Source organism: Myotis brandtii, unplaced genomic scaffold, assembly GCF_000412655.1.
Source record: "Myotis brandtii unplaced genomic scaffold, ASM41265v1 scaffold550, whole genome shotgun sequence".
In the NCBI taxonomy this organism is placed as follows: domain Eukaryota; kingdom Metazoa; phylum Chordata; class Mammalia; order Chiroptera; family Vespertilionidae; genus Myotis; species Myotis brandtii.
Window position 1 is genome coordinate 2,517,630 of NW_005370043.1, and position 16,378 is coordinate 2,534,007.

The window sequence follows — 16,378 nt, forward strand, 5'->3', positions numbered from 1 at the left end:
CACTGGAGGTGGCTCTGGTTTCTGTCTGTACGGGGGTGGGGGTCATGGGACCTGAGGCACAGTGGGGGAGCAGTTGGACTTGATGGGCCACATTTGTCCTGGGAACTGCAGATTAAGAGAACTGAGTGTTTCTGAATCTGTTCATGGGCCATCACACACACACACACACACACACACACACACACACACATGCTGCATTGCCTTCCTCCCCTGAGAAGGTGCTCCCTGAGCCAAAGCTGTTCCAGCGTTCCTTAGGGACAGAGTAGGAAGAAGGACCAGCCCATAACCCACCTCCTCCAGCCAGCTCCCAGGGAACTAGAAAGGAAGCAAGAGCCAGACCCAGCCTGCCGCCTCCAGCATCTCCAGCACCAGCCATTGGGACTGGGGGTGGGGAGCTGCTGATCTAGAGGATTCCATGGAGGCCCCTGGTCTGCCACCCAGGCTAATCAGGAACCAAGACATTTGCAGGTTCAGGGCCTTTCCAACGTCCAGGAGCTGGGGACATAGTGGGTGAGGGCCTCTAACAAACCCCGACACATGTCCAGAACCCCCGGGCCAGAGCGGCCAGCTTCCCCTGCCTCTGGGAGAGCGTGTTGTGTATGCTCCGGGCAGGGCCAGGGAGAGCTGAGAGGGTGTGTGATAAGCACTGGCCTCTCTAGAATGGCAGGGGTGCCCTGTGACTTGCACCCCGACCCTGAAGTTTGTTCCTGAACAAATATAAGACCATGTTCAGTATCTGTCCCCAAGCCCCAGGCAGCAGGAAGCCTGGACTCTGGGGTGGCCACTGCCTGTGGCTGGCTTAAGTGTCATGCTCAGAGCACTGACCGTGAGGAGCGTAGCTTGTCCTGAAGATGGAGTGTGGGTTGGACCCCGGAGGCTAGCACAGGGCAGGGGGCTGGGTCATGGAAACAGCAAGAACAGGTGGGATGTAAAGCAAAAGCAGCCTAGAGCTAGGAGGGATGGGACAGCATTGCTGGGGGACCAGGCTAGGATGCAGCCCCGAGCCTTGGTGGCAAAGGACAGCGGGACACGGGCCTGGAAAAAGCAGCAGGGAGGAAGGCATGGCCTTTCCCATCCCCTCCAGCATCTGCTCCAAACACTATGACACACTGAGCCCCAAGTACAACTCTGTCTCCACAGCCACATGGACACGTGCAGCCAGTGACGCACCACTCTGCATAGCCCTGATGGCCAATCCCACAGCTGCACATCCACTCACGGGTACACAGAATTCCACATATGCAACCACATGTAGACTGCTCCATGTACACATTATTTACACAGTCACAATAACAGCCACACACGCTGCTCACGGCCACACATGTTTAGCTCTGCAGCAATACCACAAGTACACATATAGCTCCATGGCCCCCATGCCACAGATACACAGGCAGTATAGTCACAACTCCAAACATATATCACATATATGTAGGTACAAATACCCAGCCAGACACATACTTCTGTGGTCACCCATAAATATGCAAATGCAAGTCCACAGCTTCTCTCTCTCTCTCTCTCTCTCTCTCTCTCTCTCTCTCTCTCTCTCTCTCTCTCTCTCTCTCTCTCTCTCTCTCTCTCTCTCTCTCTCTCTCTCTCTCTCACACACACACACACACACACAAGAGATCTAAACAACATTATTTCCCAGTCTTAGCCCTAAGTTAAATCAGGCAGCCAAGAAAAACTTGCTAGAAGTTGGCTAGGAGACACTTGGTTACAAAGAGCCGAGCTGATGGGGGGAAGCAGGCAGTAGGTCATATAGGACTAGACAAGAGAAAAGCAGTGCCTCCCCAGGGCCTCCATTCCCTGTTCCCTCAGCCAACCAGGCCTTTGGAATCAAAAGGCCCCTTGCAGTGGGGTTGGGTAAATTGTGGGGGCCCACAGGGGAGCCGGGGAGACTGCTGACGGAGGGGAAAGTGTTTGGAAAGAGGAGGCGTCTGTGGTTTGGAAACTGCAGGGCTCTCCAGCCCCTGCCTCCAAAACCAAAATAGGCCTGTCCACCTCCCCGCAGCCACCCACCCACTCACCCAGCGGGCGGCCTGGCCAGCCCTTCCTGGGCGGGGTTGCCACCATCTTTGGGTGGCATATCAGAGTGGCCACAGCCATGGTGTTTCTCAGAAGCCCCAAGTGCCCCCCAGAGCTCATAGTCCCCATTCCCTCAACTCCAAAGGGGCATCTCTCCTGGAGACCCCAACCAACCTGAATCTCTCACCACCCCCCGAGGCCATTTCCATCTGCCTGGGCATCCTCCCGCTGGTCCCTAGGTGGGAGGTGTGGCCCTGCTTCTGCGGAGGGGCTGGCTGTGCTGCTCCTTGGGGAAACCTGGGAGCTAGGGCCCTGAGTTCCACGTAGCACATGTTCACACGGAGGAAATTCACGCCTCCACTGTCTGAGCCAACCGTGGCAGAAAACCAAGCCCCCAGACAGACCAGCTGGAAGAGTTGCCCGGCCTGGAACCAGGACCCTGAGTTTTCATCACCTGGAGCCTACACAGCTCCAGGGCAGGACAGGCCTCGGAGCCAGCCAGATAAATTGCTAGGAGCCCATAAACTCCCAGACACCTGTGTTCTCGGTGGCCTCAGGGCCACCAAGAGAAGGGCCTTTTGCAGGAGCAGCTCAGCTCTCCTGGGGAAGGCCGACATCCTTGGTGCCGCCCACCTCAAGAGGGTCAGGGGGATGCGGGTGGTTACAGGACCCCCGGGGCTCTGTCCTCGGCACGCCCCCGGGGACTGTGGAGGCTGGTGCATGGGCCTGGAAGCTCCAGAGCCTGAGCCCACATGACAGGGTTTAGGCCGTGTTCTCTGCCATGCGGCCAGGCAGGGCTCCTCTGATCTTCCCGAGAGAAGGACTGTAATTTTTCTCTGCAAAAGCAACTTTGCCTAGGAAAACTTTAATGATGGCTTCCTGCTGGAACCACAGGCTTTTAAAAATAGCCCAGCTGAGCAAAGGCAAAATGTGGAGCCCAGGCCTCGCCTCCTCCTAACCTCAGAACTCTAGCTTCCCGGGGCCTGGCGCTGCCCCTCTGGCCACCGCCGGGGCCAGGCTACACCGTGCCCCACTGGAAAATGGAGCGGGACCAGGAGCAGGCAGGAGAGTGGAGGGCTGGCCTCTGGAACACTGAACTTCTCAAAGGCCGAGTCAGAATCTGGCCGAAGGAGGTTCTCAGGCGGTCCTGGCAGCTCGCGGCCCGGCTGCACTGGAATCTGAAAGCTTCCAGGAGCCGGTCGGTGCTGAGAAAGGCTCACAGTGGAGAAGAGACGCCCACGGGTCGTCACCCACCTTCTGCCTTTTGGCGGCCTTTCAGATTCGGCCCTTGGCCCATCAGCTCTGTCCTCACAGCCTGGCAGGGCAGCTGCCTCCATCCCAAAGGGAGCTGCTATCTCAGCCCAGGACAGGGCTGCAGACAGGACCCCGATAATCCAGGGAAGAATGAACAGATGGCCTTCCTTTCACAGGCGTTTGGGGTGGCAACTGCCTCCTTCCCCCACTGCTGCCAGAGACTCAGCCAGGCTGCCCTCCAGGGTCTAGCTAAGGAGTCGGGGTGATTGTCACAGCTGGAAACCAGGAGGTGGGGGGCAGGCATCTCAGAAACTCGTGTTCTGTGCCAGCATCCTACTATTTTGAGCTCGCAGAAAGCCTCCGGCCCAGCGCCCCTGCTCAGCCCCGCCTGCCCCTTCATCCACGCGCGCACAGTCCATTTGGAGCTCCTGTTGTGTGCAAGGCACTGTCTCAGCCCCAGGGGAGCACCCACACGGGAGAAGACAACGTAGGTTCAGGGTGCCCCCTCCAAGGGCCGTGGCCAGATGGCCGGTTCTTCCCTACCTATGCTCTGCTCCTAGTTCTCCTCGAGGGCAGGGTGGGGACATGTACATCTTCCTGAAGCCTGCGTGGTCCTCTGGGAGGCTCTCCATCCAGGAGGCAGGGTTTGTGGCCAGCCAGCTGTGGCTCTAGCTGTCAGGGCGTCCTGGAGGCAGGCAGAGCTGGCCCCAGTAGAAGCGGAAGAATCACCTCCCTGGGAGCCTGAGCAAGGAGCCATGTGGAGGCAGCAGGGCCCCCTGCCAGGAGAGAGGCTGAAGGAACCAGGGAAGACACATGTGGCCCAGCCTCCCATGCCTGCCCTCCCACGCCTTCCCTGAGCTCCCACACGGCGCCTCTTTCCCAGTGCCTGGGAGACCCTGAACAGGCCCACAGTCGGACTGGGAGACCAGAGCAGGCAGCTCCCAGAGGGGATCTGCCATGCTGTGTGGTCAGCTCGGCATGCTGTCCTCCAGACCAGCAGTCACCGACCTTTTGGACCTCGCGGACCGTCAGTGGTCCAAGGACCACCGGTTGGTGACCGCTGCTCCAGATAATGTGCGGGCACGGCAGCTCGCTCAGGGCTCCGCGAGCTGAGGCCCTGCCTGGTTGTGCTCGTTGTCCATGGGACCCTTATCTTAACAAGACACATAACCTGCCCCATGGAACGTGTGTTACCCAAAATCCTCTCAGGGAAATCACATGATCAGGTGACCAGATGACCAGATGAGTGGTCAGGTAAGGCTTCCCTGAGGACGGGGCTCCAGAGCATTCAGAAGACCAGACAGGAAGGATAAGGGGTTGAGGTGGAGAAGGGCTAGGAGAGCAAGTCCGAGACCCAGAAGTGTCACACATTCAGGGCAAGAGGAGGTGTGCCGTGGGGCCTCCAGGCATTCAGGGGACACTCAGGCTTGGTCTCAGACTTCTCAACACAGGCCCCGTGAAGGACAGGTTCCTCCTAACCCTGCCCTCAGCCCATGGAGCTGGGAGCCGAAGGACTCCAGGCCCCGGCAGCCTGGCTACTGTTACTGGGCTAGGAGGCCGGGAGAGCCTTGGTGTTGCCCAGGGTTTTGCCAGACCACCTGAGGCCCTGGCTGGCTTTGGCACACACTGGGAGCAGCGATGAAGCCTGGTCCCTTCTCTTCCCTGGAAGAGCCAGATGCTGACCCAGTGCACCTTGGCAACCAGCTAAGCAAGGCCAGGCCAGGGGGGAGGAAGAGGCAGGAAGGAGGAGCGCATCCCAATCTCAAGTAATTGTGCTTTCTTGCTTGTCCTGCCACCCACAGAGGAGAAGTATGTCACTGTGCAGCCTTACACCAGCCAAAGCAAGGACGAGATTGGCTTTGAGAAGGGCGTCACCGTGGAGGTGATCAGGAAGAACTTGGAGGGCTGGTGGTACATCAGGTAGGAGCCCCAGCAGAGGAGCGAGATGCCCTGAGCAGCAGAGCAGGTAGATACTGCTGAGTGGCCGGGGACACCAGATGGCGAGTAGATACCGACAGCAGCTTTGCACCCACGGCCCTGGCTTGGCGGCTCTGAGCCTGCACAGCTGAACATCCCAAACAGAGATTGCTCATTTCGTAGATCCTCTCCCAGGACACGTAAAGCAGAGCCTGAGCGGCCGCCAGCAGGGCACAGGGGCTCCGGCCCAGCTTGCAGGCGATGGTGCAATCGCTCCCCTGCAAGACCCATGCCACTGCCAAGAGGGTCCGGCGCATCTGAATTTGGTTTTCTGCGTCCAGTTTTGGCTGCTGCCTGGTGTGCTCTGCAGCTCAGGCCGCCTGGAGCGCTGGCGTCCCCACGGCTCAGCACTCCGGCTGTCCCCAGCTGTCCCCTTTGCAGGGCTGGCTCATGTGGTTGTGAGAGCTGAGCCCAGGCCTGGTTCAGAGGCCTCTTCCTTCTGCTCCTCCCTCTCCCAGGGCCTGCTCACACTCCCCAGCTGAGAAACCCATTGGGGAGTAGGAGGGGAGTTCGGAGCTTCTCTGATGCTCCTGGAAACAAACAAAACCCGTGGGCTTCACCCCACCTCTCCCCTACCGAGTCCTGCCCCTCCAGTCCCCTCTGCCCTGGAACTCCAGGCCAGCGCCACCCTCAGGGAGCCTTACTCTCAGGAAATGTTTTGGTTCCTTTGGGACCTGCTCAGCTGTGGTGATTTTGTCCAATTTCTTTCTTCTCTACCCATAACCAGGCTGGCAGAGATAGCCCCACATCTGTGGGCTTGGGGACCAACTTGCCGGCCCACCACACCTGGGCACCCTAGACCCACTGTGGGCAGGATGCATGCTCTAGGCTGTCTCCCACCATGGGGACAGGATTGGCCAAGGTGGTGCGGGCCCTCAGAGATGGTTGCTCAGACCACGCCAACCGGCCAACGCTGATGGTGTTGAGATTGGTCGGTGCTGATGGGTAGGATGAAGGTCACTGGCCTCATGGGATTGAACTTCAGTGTGACCTGACAGGACATAGCTGCCCTGACCCTGTGCATGTCAGTCAGGAGGGCTGAGGTGTCCCTTTCTGTCTGGTTAGGTGGGTCAGGACTGTGTGCCTGGATGTGTGCTGCCCAAAGCCCTGCCCGTAGACATACATGTGCTCTCAGCAGTGGAAACTAGCGCCAACCCCAAATCCAACAACCATGTGTCTGGCGTAGGAAGCCGGCGATCGGTCTGGCAGGCTGGTTACCTGGACCACTTGCCGGGAGGTTATCTACAAAGCTGCTGGCTTTTGTTTTCTTTTGTTGTTTGTTTTTTTGCGTTTTCTAAAATGACCAATAAAGCCACTTCGTGCTGCTTTTTCTAGTCAACTCTTGTCCCCATGGTCTATCCCTTTAGCCAGCGGGAGCTTCAACTGAGAAAGCCCTGCTGAAAGGGTTCCACCTTAAGAAGGCTGCCAGACACCCCCTTAAATATGCCATTTCCCAACATTCCAGGCTCTGTGTTGATCCTCATTTCCTGTCTTTCTTCTCCACCCCCATCCCCCACACACCCCCTCCCTCTCCCTCCATCTCCTTTTCCAGTTTGCTTCCCTCTGGAGTCATTCCATGCTCCAGAGCTGGAAAGCAGATGTGAGCCGAGTTGGACCCAGACACACACACAGCCGCTCCTGATTCCCTCGCCTTTCTCCGCCTGGAATCTAATTTTATCCATGTAACAGCGAAGGAACACACAGGATTTGAAACGGGAGCACTCGGGGCAGTGAGCTGGCCTGACCGTCACTCCCATGACACCCTGCTCCCCACCTCTCCAGTGTTCTCAGCAAAGCACCTGCAGCAGCCGGCAGCTTCCTCTTCCTCTTTTCTCCGAGATTCGGGAGCTCCCGCTTCTGAGCCAGATGCTGCCACCAGCTAGCTGTGTGACCCTCTGCTACTTGCTTTGCTTTTCTGAGCCTTGGTTGTTGCCAAGATTAGGCATCTTGAGTAGTTGCTTCCACCCACCCCTGAAATTCTGTGCTTCTGTCTGTTAGCTCCATGGTTTCCATCCATTTGTTCACTGATGTCTGCCTTCCAGGCCCCAAACAGGAAGCCAGATGGGCGAGCGTGGGTCAGCCTGCCTGCTTGTACCTGTGGCATACACAGGGAAAGCCACCCCTACCCAAGCTTTCCAGCAAAGCTCAAGACATGCTGATAGAAACTTCTTGCACATTCCCTTTTCTCCCACCTAATGAGTGCCCAAGAGCAAGGTCAGATGGAGAGGCAGGGGAGAGGGGCTTGTCAGACATCTGGTATGGAGGAGCCATTCCAAAGAGCCAGATGTGTCCCAGGAAGCAGACAGGGACATCACAGACCAGACTCAGGGGCATGGACAACTCCTGGACGAGGAAAGGAGCTCCCAGGGGTTTGGGTAGAAGCTCAACCCCATGGAGGGGCAAAAGGAGGGGAAGCTTGTTTTCAGAAGTCATTGAATCGCCTAAAATGAAGTCAGCCCTGTCATTTGCCTTTTCTCTTGTTTATGGGATTTTGGGTTTTGTTTTCGTTTTGCCATACCAGAGGTTTTACTTTTATCCAGTCATGTGCTTTATCCTCAGCCTCTCCAGATTCAGCAAGTATTCGCAACTTGCATTTTTATTTTGCGATACAGTGTGAGGCCAGGATCCCGCTTGTTTTTCTTAACTGGATAATCAGTTGTCCCCAAGTCACTCACTGACTAAGCCATCCTTACCCCACTAATTTGAAATGTTCCTTTTAGCATTGGTCTGTTGGTGGACTTGTTCTGTGAACTTGATTTGTCTGCTATTTCTGCGTGGTACCAATACTTCCCCCCCTCAGTCACTCTTCTTTAGAGATATCTTCCTAGTTGGTCTCAATGTGTTCATCCTTTTGGATAAATTTTTGCAGTGACTCTATCCCTGCATTTTTTAAAAAATATATTTTTTATTGATTTCAGAGAGGAAGGGAGAGAGATAGAAACATCAATGATGAGAGAGAATCATTGATCAGCTGCCTCCTGCATGTCCCCTACTAGGGATCAAGCCCACAATTCGGGCATGTGCCCTTGACCAGAATCAAAACCAGGACCCTTCAATCCACAGGCCGGTGCTCTATCCACTGAGCCAGACCAACTAGGGCTATCCCTGCATTTTGGCCCAAGAGAAAGAAATTGAGCTCCTGGGTAGGGACTTTGACCAGAACTTGGATTTTCTAAGTCACCTGGGCTACCTCTTCGCCTCTCTGATAATAATACTTCCCTTTCCAATAGGACATTTAACTCAAGACACCTTCTCATTTCTTATCTCTACAGTTGCCCTCTACTTATTGCGAGGTAGCAGGCTGTTATGAAATCTACCTTTCGGGCAACCCACAATTTGAGGAATCTTTTAACCTGAAGGTCCCACATTTGCCTGACTTTGCAGAGTGTGAGCACTCACACCAAGAGGGATCAGAGAGAGCAAGGGGATGGGAAGAAGTGGTGTTTAAGGTGTCTTTTCCACCTGCCCGGTTCCGGTTCTCTCTGGAGGAGTGGGAATGCCAAGTGTCTGCTGAACACCGTAGAAAAGGCTCTGCTGGGCAAGGCCCGATGGAGCCTGGGCCTGGGAGGGGTGTGAGGTCAGGCCTCAGTGCTCTAATGCCCCGTGTCCCACTCCTCCCCCATAGGTACTTGGGCAAAGAAGGCTGGGCACCAGCCTCCTACCTGAAGAAAGCCAAGGATGACCTGCCAGCTCGGAAGAAGAATCTGGCGGGCCCAGTGGAGATCATTGGGAACATCATGGAGATCAGCAACCTGTTGAACAAGAAGACATCAGGGGACAAAGAGACGCCCCCAGCCGAAGGCGAGGGCCCAGAGGCCCCCATTGCCAAGAAGGAGATCAGCCTGCCCATCCTCTGCAACGCCTCCAACGGCAGCGCCCTGGGGATCCCCGAGAGGACCGTCTCCAAGCTGGCCCAGGGCTCCCCAGCTGTGGCCAGGATTGCCCCTCAGCGGGCCCAGATCAGTAAGAGCCTTGCCGAGCCCCGGGTCCTTGCTGCAAAGCAATTTATAGAGTGGGCATGGGGTGCAAGGAAAGCTAGAGGGGTGTGCAGGACCCCATGTCCTTTTCTTCTTGATATATTGATGACCCCTCACCCCTGACCCCAGCCTCACTCTGCCCACTTGTCTCATGCTAATTACAAGAGTGGACAAGGCAATTCCTCCCCACTGCTCCACTGAAGACAAATTACATGAGTGTAAAAGGTGCTGGCATTCCCGTCCCTAGTGGAGGGCCCGGAGTGCTCACTTTGTAGAGAAGTGTAGCCCCCGGGCTGTGGAATGAGCCGAAGGTGCAAGGCTGCTTTGCTGATAGAGGAACATCTTTCTGGGCCTTCCCCCTCCGTCCTGATTGCCTTCCCCCAGTTGCTAGAAACCAAAAAGACATGGACAGGCTGGCTTTACCTCTCTGCACGAGCATATTTTTAAGGGGCATTCTTCAGGGATCTCCTTCCTTCGCACGGGAGGAACCGGCTCTCAGGCACCCTCTGAATCTCGTGCGTCTTTGGCTCACAGAGCCTTCGTTTGGGGGTTAAACTGTTCTCTATTATGAGAGACAAGCTTCTGTGTGTGTCCAGCCGGCCTTAAATCTGGAGGAAAGCTGTTTTGATTCTAAACATGGTTAAGTCAGCTCTGTGCCTGCAGTCTTTTAGGCAAGCAGTTGGGAAATCTGAGGGCATCGCCGCTAGCCTGGAATTGAGCCAGCTTCTAGGGATTCAGTAGTGAGCGCCCGAGAGACACGGGTTCGGCTCCAAACTTTGATACTCTATGCACTTGGATAAAGCTATATACCCTTTCTCCTCAAAAACGCCTCCTCAGTGTCTGCACATTATTTCACAATGTGCACATCACCTCAGTGGGTCCGTGGCGCCCCCCAACCCCCAGCAGCACAGCCAGGGAAGTGAGAGCATGGGTCCACGCAGGAACTTCCCAGAACCTAAGGGTGGTTATGCCCAGGGAAGCAGGTACAGGTCGTGTTGCCCGGCGTCTGGCTGGCATTCTTTATACCATGTGTCTTCTTCCAGGCTCCCCCAACCTAAGGACAAGGCCTCCACCTCGCAGAGAATCCAGCCTGGTATGTGCCACACCTCGTCTGTCTGTTCCCTTCCTGGGGATGCCCTGCAGCAGCCCCAGTCAATTGGCTGTCACACTGCAAAGCCTGCTGGTCCAGAGGTTTCCCAGGGCCCCGCTGGGCCTTCAGCTTTGTGGGGCTGGGGGCAGAGAGGGAAGCCTGCAGATTCCAACCTTTTGGGGGACCTAGCTAGACAGTTTATAATCAAAAACGCTCTGCACTCCAAAGCTAAATAAATCCATCCCGGCCACTGCACTGGCAGACATAAACATTTAGACTGGCCGGCGAGTGTCCAGCCAGGGCATTGCCAGGGGCTTGAAATGCAGCTGCTGTCCATGTGAGCCTGGACACCTTTCAGCCTTGCCTTCCTTGCTTAGGAATGCCCGCTGGAGGTGGTGGATGCCAGAGCCAGGAGGGCAGAGGGCAGACCAGTGAGCATCCTCCAGGAGGAGGGGTCGATGGCCAGGGCTGGCTTTTATGCTAAAGCTTAAAGATGCTCAGTGCTGCTGGGGTGCCTGGCACCTGTGGGTGGGACTTCCTGGTACCCAGACCATCAGGGACACAGCTGTGCACTCAGAGTGCTGGGCTGGGGCCAGCGGTGATGCTGGTGGCAGACCGAGAGCCCTAGAGCAGAGAACTGTTATCAGCGGCAGTGAGATGTGTGGAAAGAATGGGGCTCAAGTCTGCCAAGCATGGATTCATATTCCACCCTGACACTTAGGAACAGCCACCCCCGGGGCAAGTTGCTTCCCCGCACAAGCCTCAGTTGTCTCATCTGTAAGTACCAGCCATCTCCCAGGGCTGTCGTAAGGGTGAAGTGAGATGATGGGTACTGGGGGCTGATGGTCAGGTTTCCATTTCCTGTGTCAGCTGGGACTGTTGGGGGGACTACCTGTGACTCCGTGTGGAAACAGATTTCTGAAGTCACATCTGGGCTAACAGCGAGGGTTACTGTGATCAGTGCCGACTGCCCAGGGTTGGGGGATAGCGGCAGTTCCTGGAGAAGCGGGCCTTCAGTAAACGGGATTATTGAAGATTTGGCCCCTGGAAATGCGACCGCCTTGCCCTGGCCACCAGCCCCAGCGGAGTTTCTGTCTCCCTTTTCCCTGTGTTTTACACAACTAAACAGCAAGTTCTTTCCTGCCGTTTCTCTCAGGCTCAGCTAATTATGTTTGGGCAGACTTGATTTTGGCAAGAATGGGGTAATTCCTTCCACACTTACCAAACGCAGGGCTTGCTGAGGCAGGGCTGCTGTTTCCAGCGAGGCCCGGCCGAATCCCACTTGGCCAGGGGTCTGGGCTGTGCTGGGGCCTGGGCCACATCAGCTCACATGCACGGCTGCAGGGCCAGGCATCAGGGTAGGGAAAGTGGACTGAATCATACCCAGTCCTCCCACCTTCGCTCACTCTGACCGCAGGCAACTGAGTTGTAACTGGCTGGGTCAGGACTTGCTGGGCCTTGAAGGATAATGAAGGCAGAGGATAGGGTGTTGTTTCAGGAGGAGTGTTGAGCTTTGGCTTTTACTTATGGAGCTCTTCCTGTGCCCCTGGCTGGACCAGAAGTTAGTAAGTTAGTATCTTATCTCTGTAATCCTCTTTAAAAATATATATATATATATCAGAGAGGAAGGGAAAGGGAGAGAGAGCTAGAAACATCAGTGAGAGAGAATCATTGATCGGCTGCCTCCTGCAGGCCCCATACTGGGGATGAGCCCGAAACTCAGGCATATGCCCTGGCTGGGAATCGAACTGTGACCTCTCGGTTATAGGTTAATGCTCAACCACTGAGCCACGCCAGCCAGGCTCTCAGCAATCCTCTTAATGAGCCTGTTTTAGTTCCATTGTATAGGTCAGGAAACTGAGGCTCAGCGAGGTCAGGGCTAAGGCCGTGCAGCTGGTAAATTGCTGAGCTGGGGTTGGAGCCCACATGTGCCCAGCTGCAAGGCCGAGAGGTCTTTCGAGGTCTTCTTGTTACAACACAGCTACTCCCCCCTCCCTAGTCTCCCACACACACACATCCTATTCAAAACATGTTTTGTTTTAACCCCTTTGTGTGATACAAGGACATACTGGGAGTAATGGAGAGGCACGAAGTACCTTTTGGCCAGGATAGAGAACAGGTGCAACTAGAACATCTGCTCTGTGAGGGCCAATGGGGGTGTCATCCTTTTGGTTCACTACTGGTTGCCCAGTGCCTTAGACTCGAGTCTGACACCCAGTAGACCCACAGGAAACATTTGTAAAATAAATGAATGAGGTTCACAAGTCACTGGCCGTGGCCAGATTCCAAATGTCCTTCCTTGAATGTTGTGGTTAGATATTGATGTGCCAGCGTCTGAAGACATTCAGGCTCTCCAGTGTGTTCCTCGGCCCACCGGTGGAGGGTCCAGAGTGTAATCAGTGCCTGCCTGACGTGTGGCAGCATCGTGATGACCAACCAAGGTCTTCTCACCCAGTCCCATGCCCCCTCACACTCGCACCCCACGCGTGGAGATGGCTGTGTCCCAGCTCTGCCCCTACAGCCGGATGTCACCCCTGCGGCTCCTCTTTTAGACTTAAGAACAGTGGTTGTCCTCTCCAACAGGGCAGTGTCCGCAGACTTTGTTACAATGATTTCTCCATTTTTTAAATTTTCTTTCTTTTTTTTTTTCTTTTGATGCCCATGACCGGAATCAAACCTGGGACCCTTGAGTCCACAGGCCAATGCTCTATCCACTGAGCCAAACCAGTCAGGGCCATTTTTTTAATTTTCGTTTTGGGAACTAGCTGTTGAGGCTTCAGATAACTGGACCTCCAGAGATGGAAGGGTGGACATCACTGTTCAGAAAGGATCATTCTGAAGGCTCGGACAAGTCCCGAGTGAGCCCTAGGTCTTCTTAGAAATCCTAGTGAAGAGAATGATAGATACTCAGGTCAGCTGCTGTCCACTCCTGTGAATGCCACGCTCACTACCATTGTGGTCTGATCAGGTGGGTTTTGCTCACTGAGTCCTTCTCTACCTCAGGGGTTCCAGCTGCCGAAGCCAGTTCTTAGAAATCCTAGTGAAGAGAATGACAGATACTCAGGTCAGCTACTGTCCACTCCTGTGAATGCCACGCTCACTACCATTGCGGTCTGTCTGATCAGGTAGGTTTTGCTCACTGCGTCCTTCTCTACCTCAGGGGTTCCAGCTGCCGAAGCCACCAGAGCCCCCTTCTGTTGAGGTGGAGTACTACACCATTGCCGAATTCCAGTCCTGCATTTCTGACGGGATCAGCTTTCGGGGTGGACAGAAGGCAGAGGTGAGCCTTGGGCCCTGAGGCTGAGGGTTTTCACTCAGGCTGGCCAGAGACCTGCCACGTTGCCCTTCTCTGTCTTCCTGGCACTGTGCCTGAGGGGCAAGCAGGGACGGTGCGGAAACAAGGTCCATCAAGCTAGTAAGTGCCAAAGTCAGGACTAGAACCCAGGACTCGTGTCTCCGCCCAGTGCAGTGAAATGACCACAGGCAGTGGGACAGCTGGGCTGTGCTCTGTAGGGAAGCTCTGGCCTCAGGCCATATCTCCCAGTTCAACTCACCTGCATCTTCCCATTCTCTTCCGACCTGAGGAACCCTTTTAGGGTCACCCAGGGGAGACCTAGCAATATCGGAGGTGGGAGGAGGATGGGAGTGGTGGAATGGTAGTTCTTTTTATACATATGGGTCCTTGGCGATTTGGTTTTGTTGGGACTGGGTACAGTGCCTCTTCTAAGTGCAGTAACTTAGGGGAAGAAGGAACAGGGATCTGAGAGGGGGCCAGCCCGACCAGCGTGTTGAGAGGCTTGGAGGGCCAGGGGAGAGGGACCTGAACAGCAGGATCCCCCCAGCTAGGAGATGATAGAGATCTGGGTTTGAATTCCGACCCATCACTCACTACATTGGGCCCTGGGCCACTTACTCGGTGGCTCAGGTGGCTCACCTGCAAATGGAGATAACGTCTCCTAGAGCCACAGTATGAATGAAGCTCCTAGCTAGCTCATCACAGAGTCCCAGTGACCCTCCCAACTCACTGGCCTGCCCGCCCCTTCCCCCTAGGTCATCGACAAAAACTCGGGCGGCTGGTGGTACGTGCAGATTGGTGAGAAGGAGGGCTGGGCCCCCGCGTCCTACATCGATAAGCGCAAGAAGCCCAACCTGAGCCGCCGCACGAGCACCCTGACCCGGCCCAAGGTCCCCCCACCGGCGCCCCCCAGCAAGCCCAAGGAGGCTGAGGAGGGTCCGGCAGGCACTGCCGAGAGCCAGGACTCCCCGCTGAAGCTCAAGTACGAAGAGCCTGAGTATGACATCCCTGCCTTTGGCTTCGACTCGGAGCCAGAGCTGAGTGAGGAGCCCACGGAGGACAGAGGCTCGGGGGACAAGCGGCTGGCCCAGCCCCACAGGCCCTCGCCGGCCTCCTCCCTGCAGCGGGCCCGCTTCAAGGTGGGCGGGTCCTCCGAGGACGTGGCCCTGGAAGAGGAGACCATCTATGAGAACGAGGGCTTCCGGCCCTGTGCAGAGGACACCCTGTCAGCCAGACGGTCCTCCCGGGACAGTGACTCCCCAGGAGGCTCCCCACTGTCCCTTGCCAGGAAAAACTCCCCCAAATCAGACTCCCCAAAATCGTCCTCGCTCCTAAAGCTCAAGGCAGAGAAAAACGCCCAGGCGGAACTGGGGAAGAACCACTCCTCGGCCTCCTTCTCCTCGTCCATCACCATCAACACCACCTGCTCCTCCTCCTCCTCCTCCTCTTCCTCCCTGTCCAAGCCCAGCAGCGACCTGAAGCCCCGTTCTGCCTCGGACGCAGGCATCCGCGGCACCCCCAAGGTCGGAGCGAAGAAGGACGCTGACCTGAAGGCCGGGCTGACCTCCTGTGCTCGGGCCAAGCCATCTGTCCGGCCCAAGCCATTCCTGAACAGAGCAGAGTCCCAGAGTCAAGAGAAGATGGACATCAGCACTTTACGGCGCCAGCTGAGACCCACAGGCCAGCTCCGGGGAGGCCTCAAGGGCTCCAAGAGTGAGGACTCCGAGCTGCCCCCCCAGACAGCCTCCGAGGGTCCCAACGAGGGGTCCAGGAGAGGCTCGGCTGACCTCATCACCCTCCCAGCTGCCACGCCCCCATGTCCCACCAAAAAGGGGCGGGAAGGGCAGGCCACCTCCTACGTGACGTGTAGTGCCTACCAGAAGGTCCAGGACTCGGAGATCAGTTTCCCCGCAGGCGTGGAGGTGCAGGTGCTCGAGAAGTTGGAAAGCGGCTGGTGGTATGTGAGGTTTGGGGAGTTGGAGGGCTGGGCCCCTTCCCACTACTTGGTGCTGGGTGAGAATGAGCCACCTGACCCCTCTGGCAAAGAGCCGGACGCCGTGACCGCCAAGAGCAAGCAGAAGGAGGGCAAGTCGGACAGCCTGGAGAAGATCGAGAAGCGGGTCCAAGCGCTGAATACCGTCAACCAGAGCAAGAGGGCCACGCCGCCCATCCCCTCCAAGCCTCCTGGGGGCTTCAGCAAGACCTCGGGTGCTGGGGTGGTGAAGATGAGGAATGGGGTTCGGCAGGTGGCGGTGAGGCCCCAGTCGGTGTTCGTGTCCCCACCACCCAAGGACAACAACCTGTCCTGCGCCCTCCGGAGGAACGAGTCGCTCACAGCCACCGACGGCCTCCGAGGCGTCCGCCGTAACTCCTCCTTCAGCACCGCCCGCTCGGCGGCTGCAGAGGCCAAGGGCCGCCTGGCCGAGCGGGCCGCCAGCCAGGGCTCAGACAGCCCTCTGCTGCCCACCCAGCGCAACGGTATCCCCGTGTCCCCCGTGCGCCCCAAGCCTATCGAGAAGTCCCAGTTCATCCACAACAACCTCAAAGATGTGTATGTGTCCATCGCAGACTACGAGGGGGACGAGGAGACGGCGGGCTTCCAGGAGGGTGTGTCCATGGAGGTCCTGGAGAGGAACCCCAATGGCTGGTGGTACTGCCAGATCCTAGACGGGGTGAAGCCCTTCAAAGGCTGGGTGCCCTCCAACTACCTGGAGAAAAAGAACTAACGGGCACGGGTCCTTCCAGCCTAGTGTGGATGAG

General features: G+C 56.5%; 1 protein-coding gene across 7 annotated transcripts in view; it reads left to right on the plus strand.

The window, feature by feature from the left end:
- Window positions 1-16,372, plus strand: part of SH3PXD2A (SH3 and PX domains 2A) — a 229,280-nt gene extending 212,908 nt beyond the window's left edge. For all 7 annotated transcript variants that reach the window (XM_005878211.2, XM_005878213.2, XM_005878212.2 and 4 more), the window contains 5 exons: window positions 5,082-5,199; window positions 8,882-9,219; window positions 10,277-10,326; window positions 13,484-13,603; window positions 14,374-16,372. In XM_005878211.2, coding sequence (XP_005878273.1) covers window positions 5,082-5,199; window positions 8,882-9,219; window positions 10,277-10,326; window positions 13,484-13,603; window positions 14,374-16,344 — 2,597 coding nt within the window. In that variant the 3' untranslated portion in view covers window positions 16,345-16,372. The remainder of the gene's footprint in view (window positions 1-5,081; window positions 5,200-8,881; window positions 9,220-10,276; window positions 10,327-13,483; window positions 13,604-14,373) is intronic.
- The last annotated feature ends 6 nt before the right edge of the window (window positions 16,373-16,378 follow it).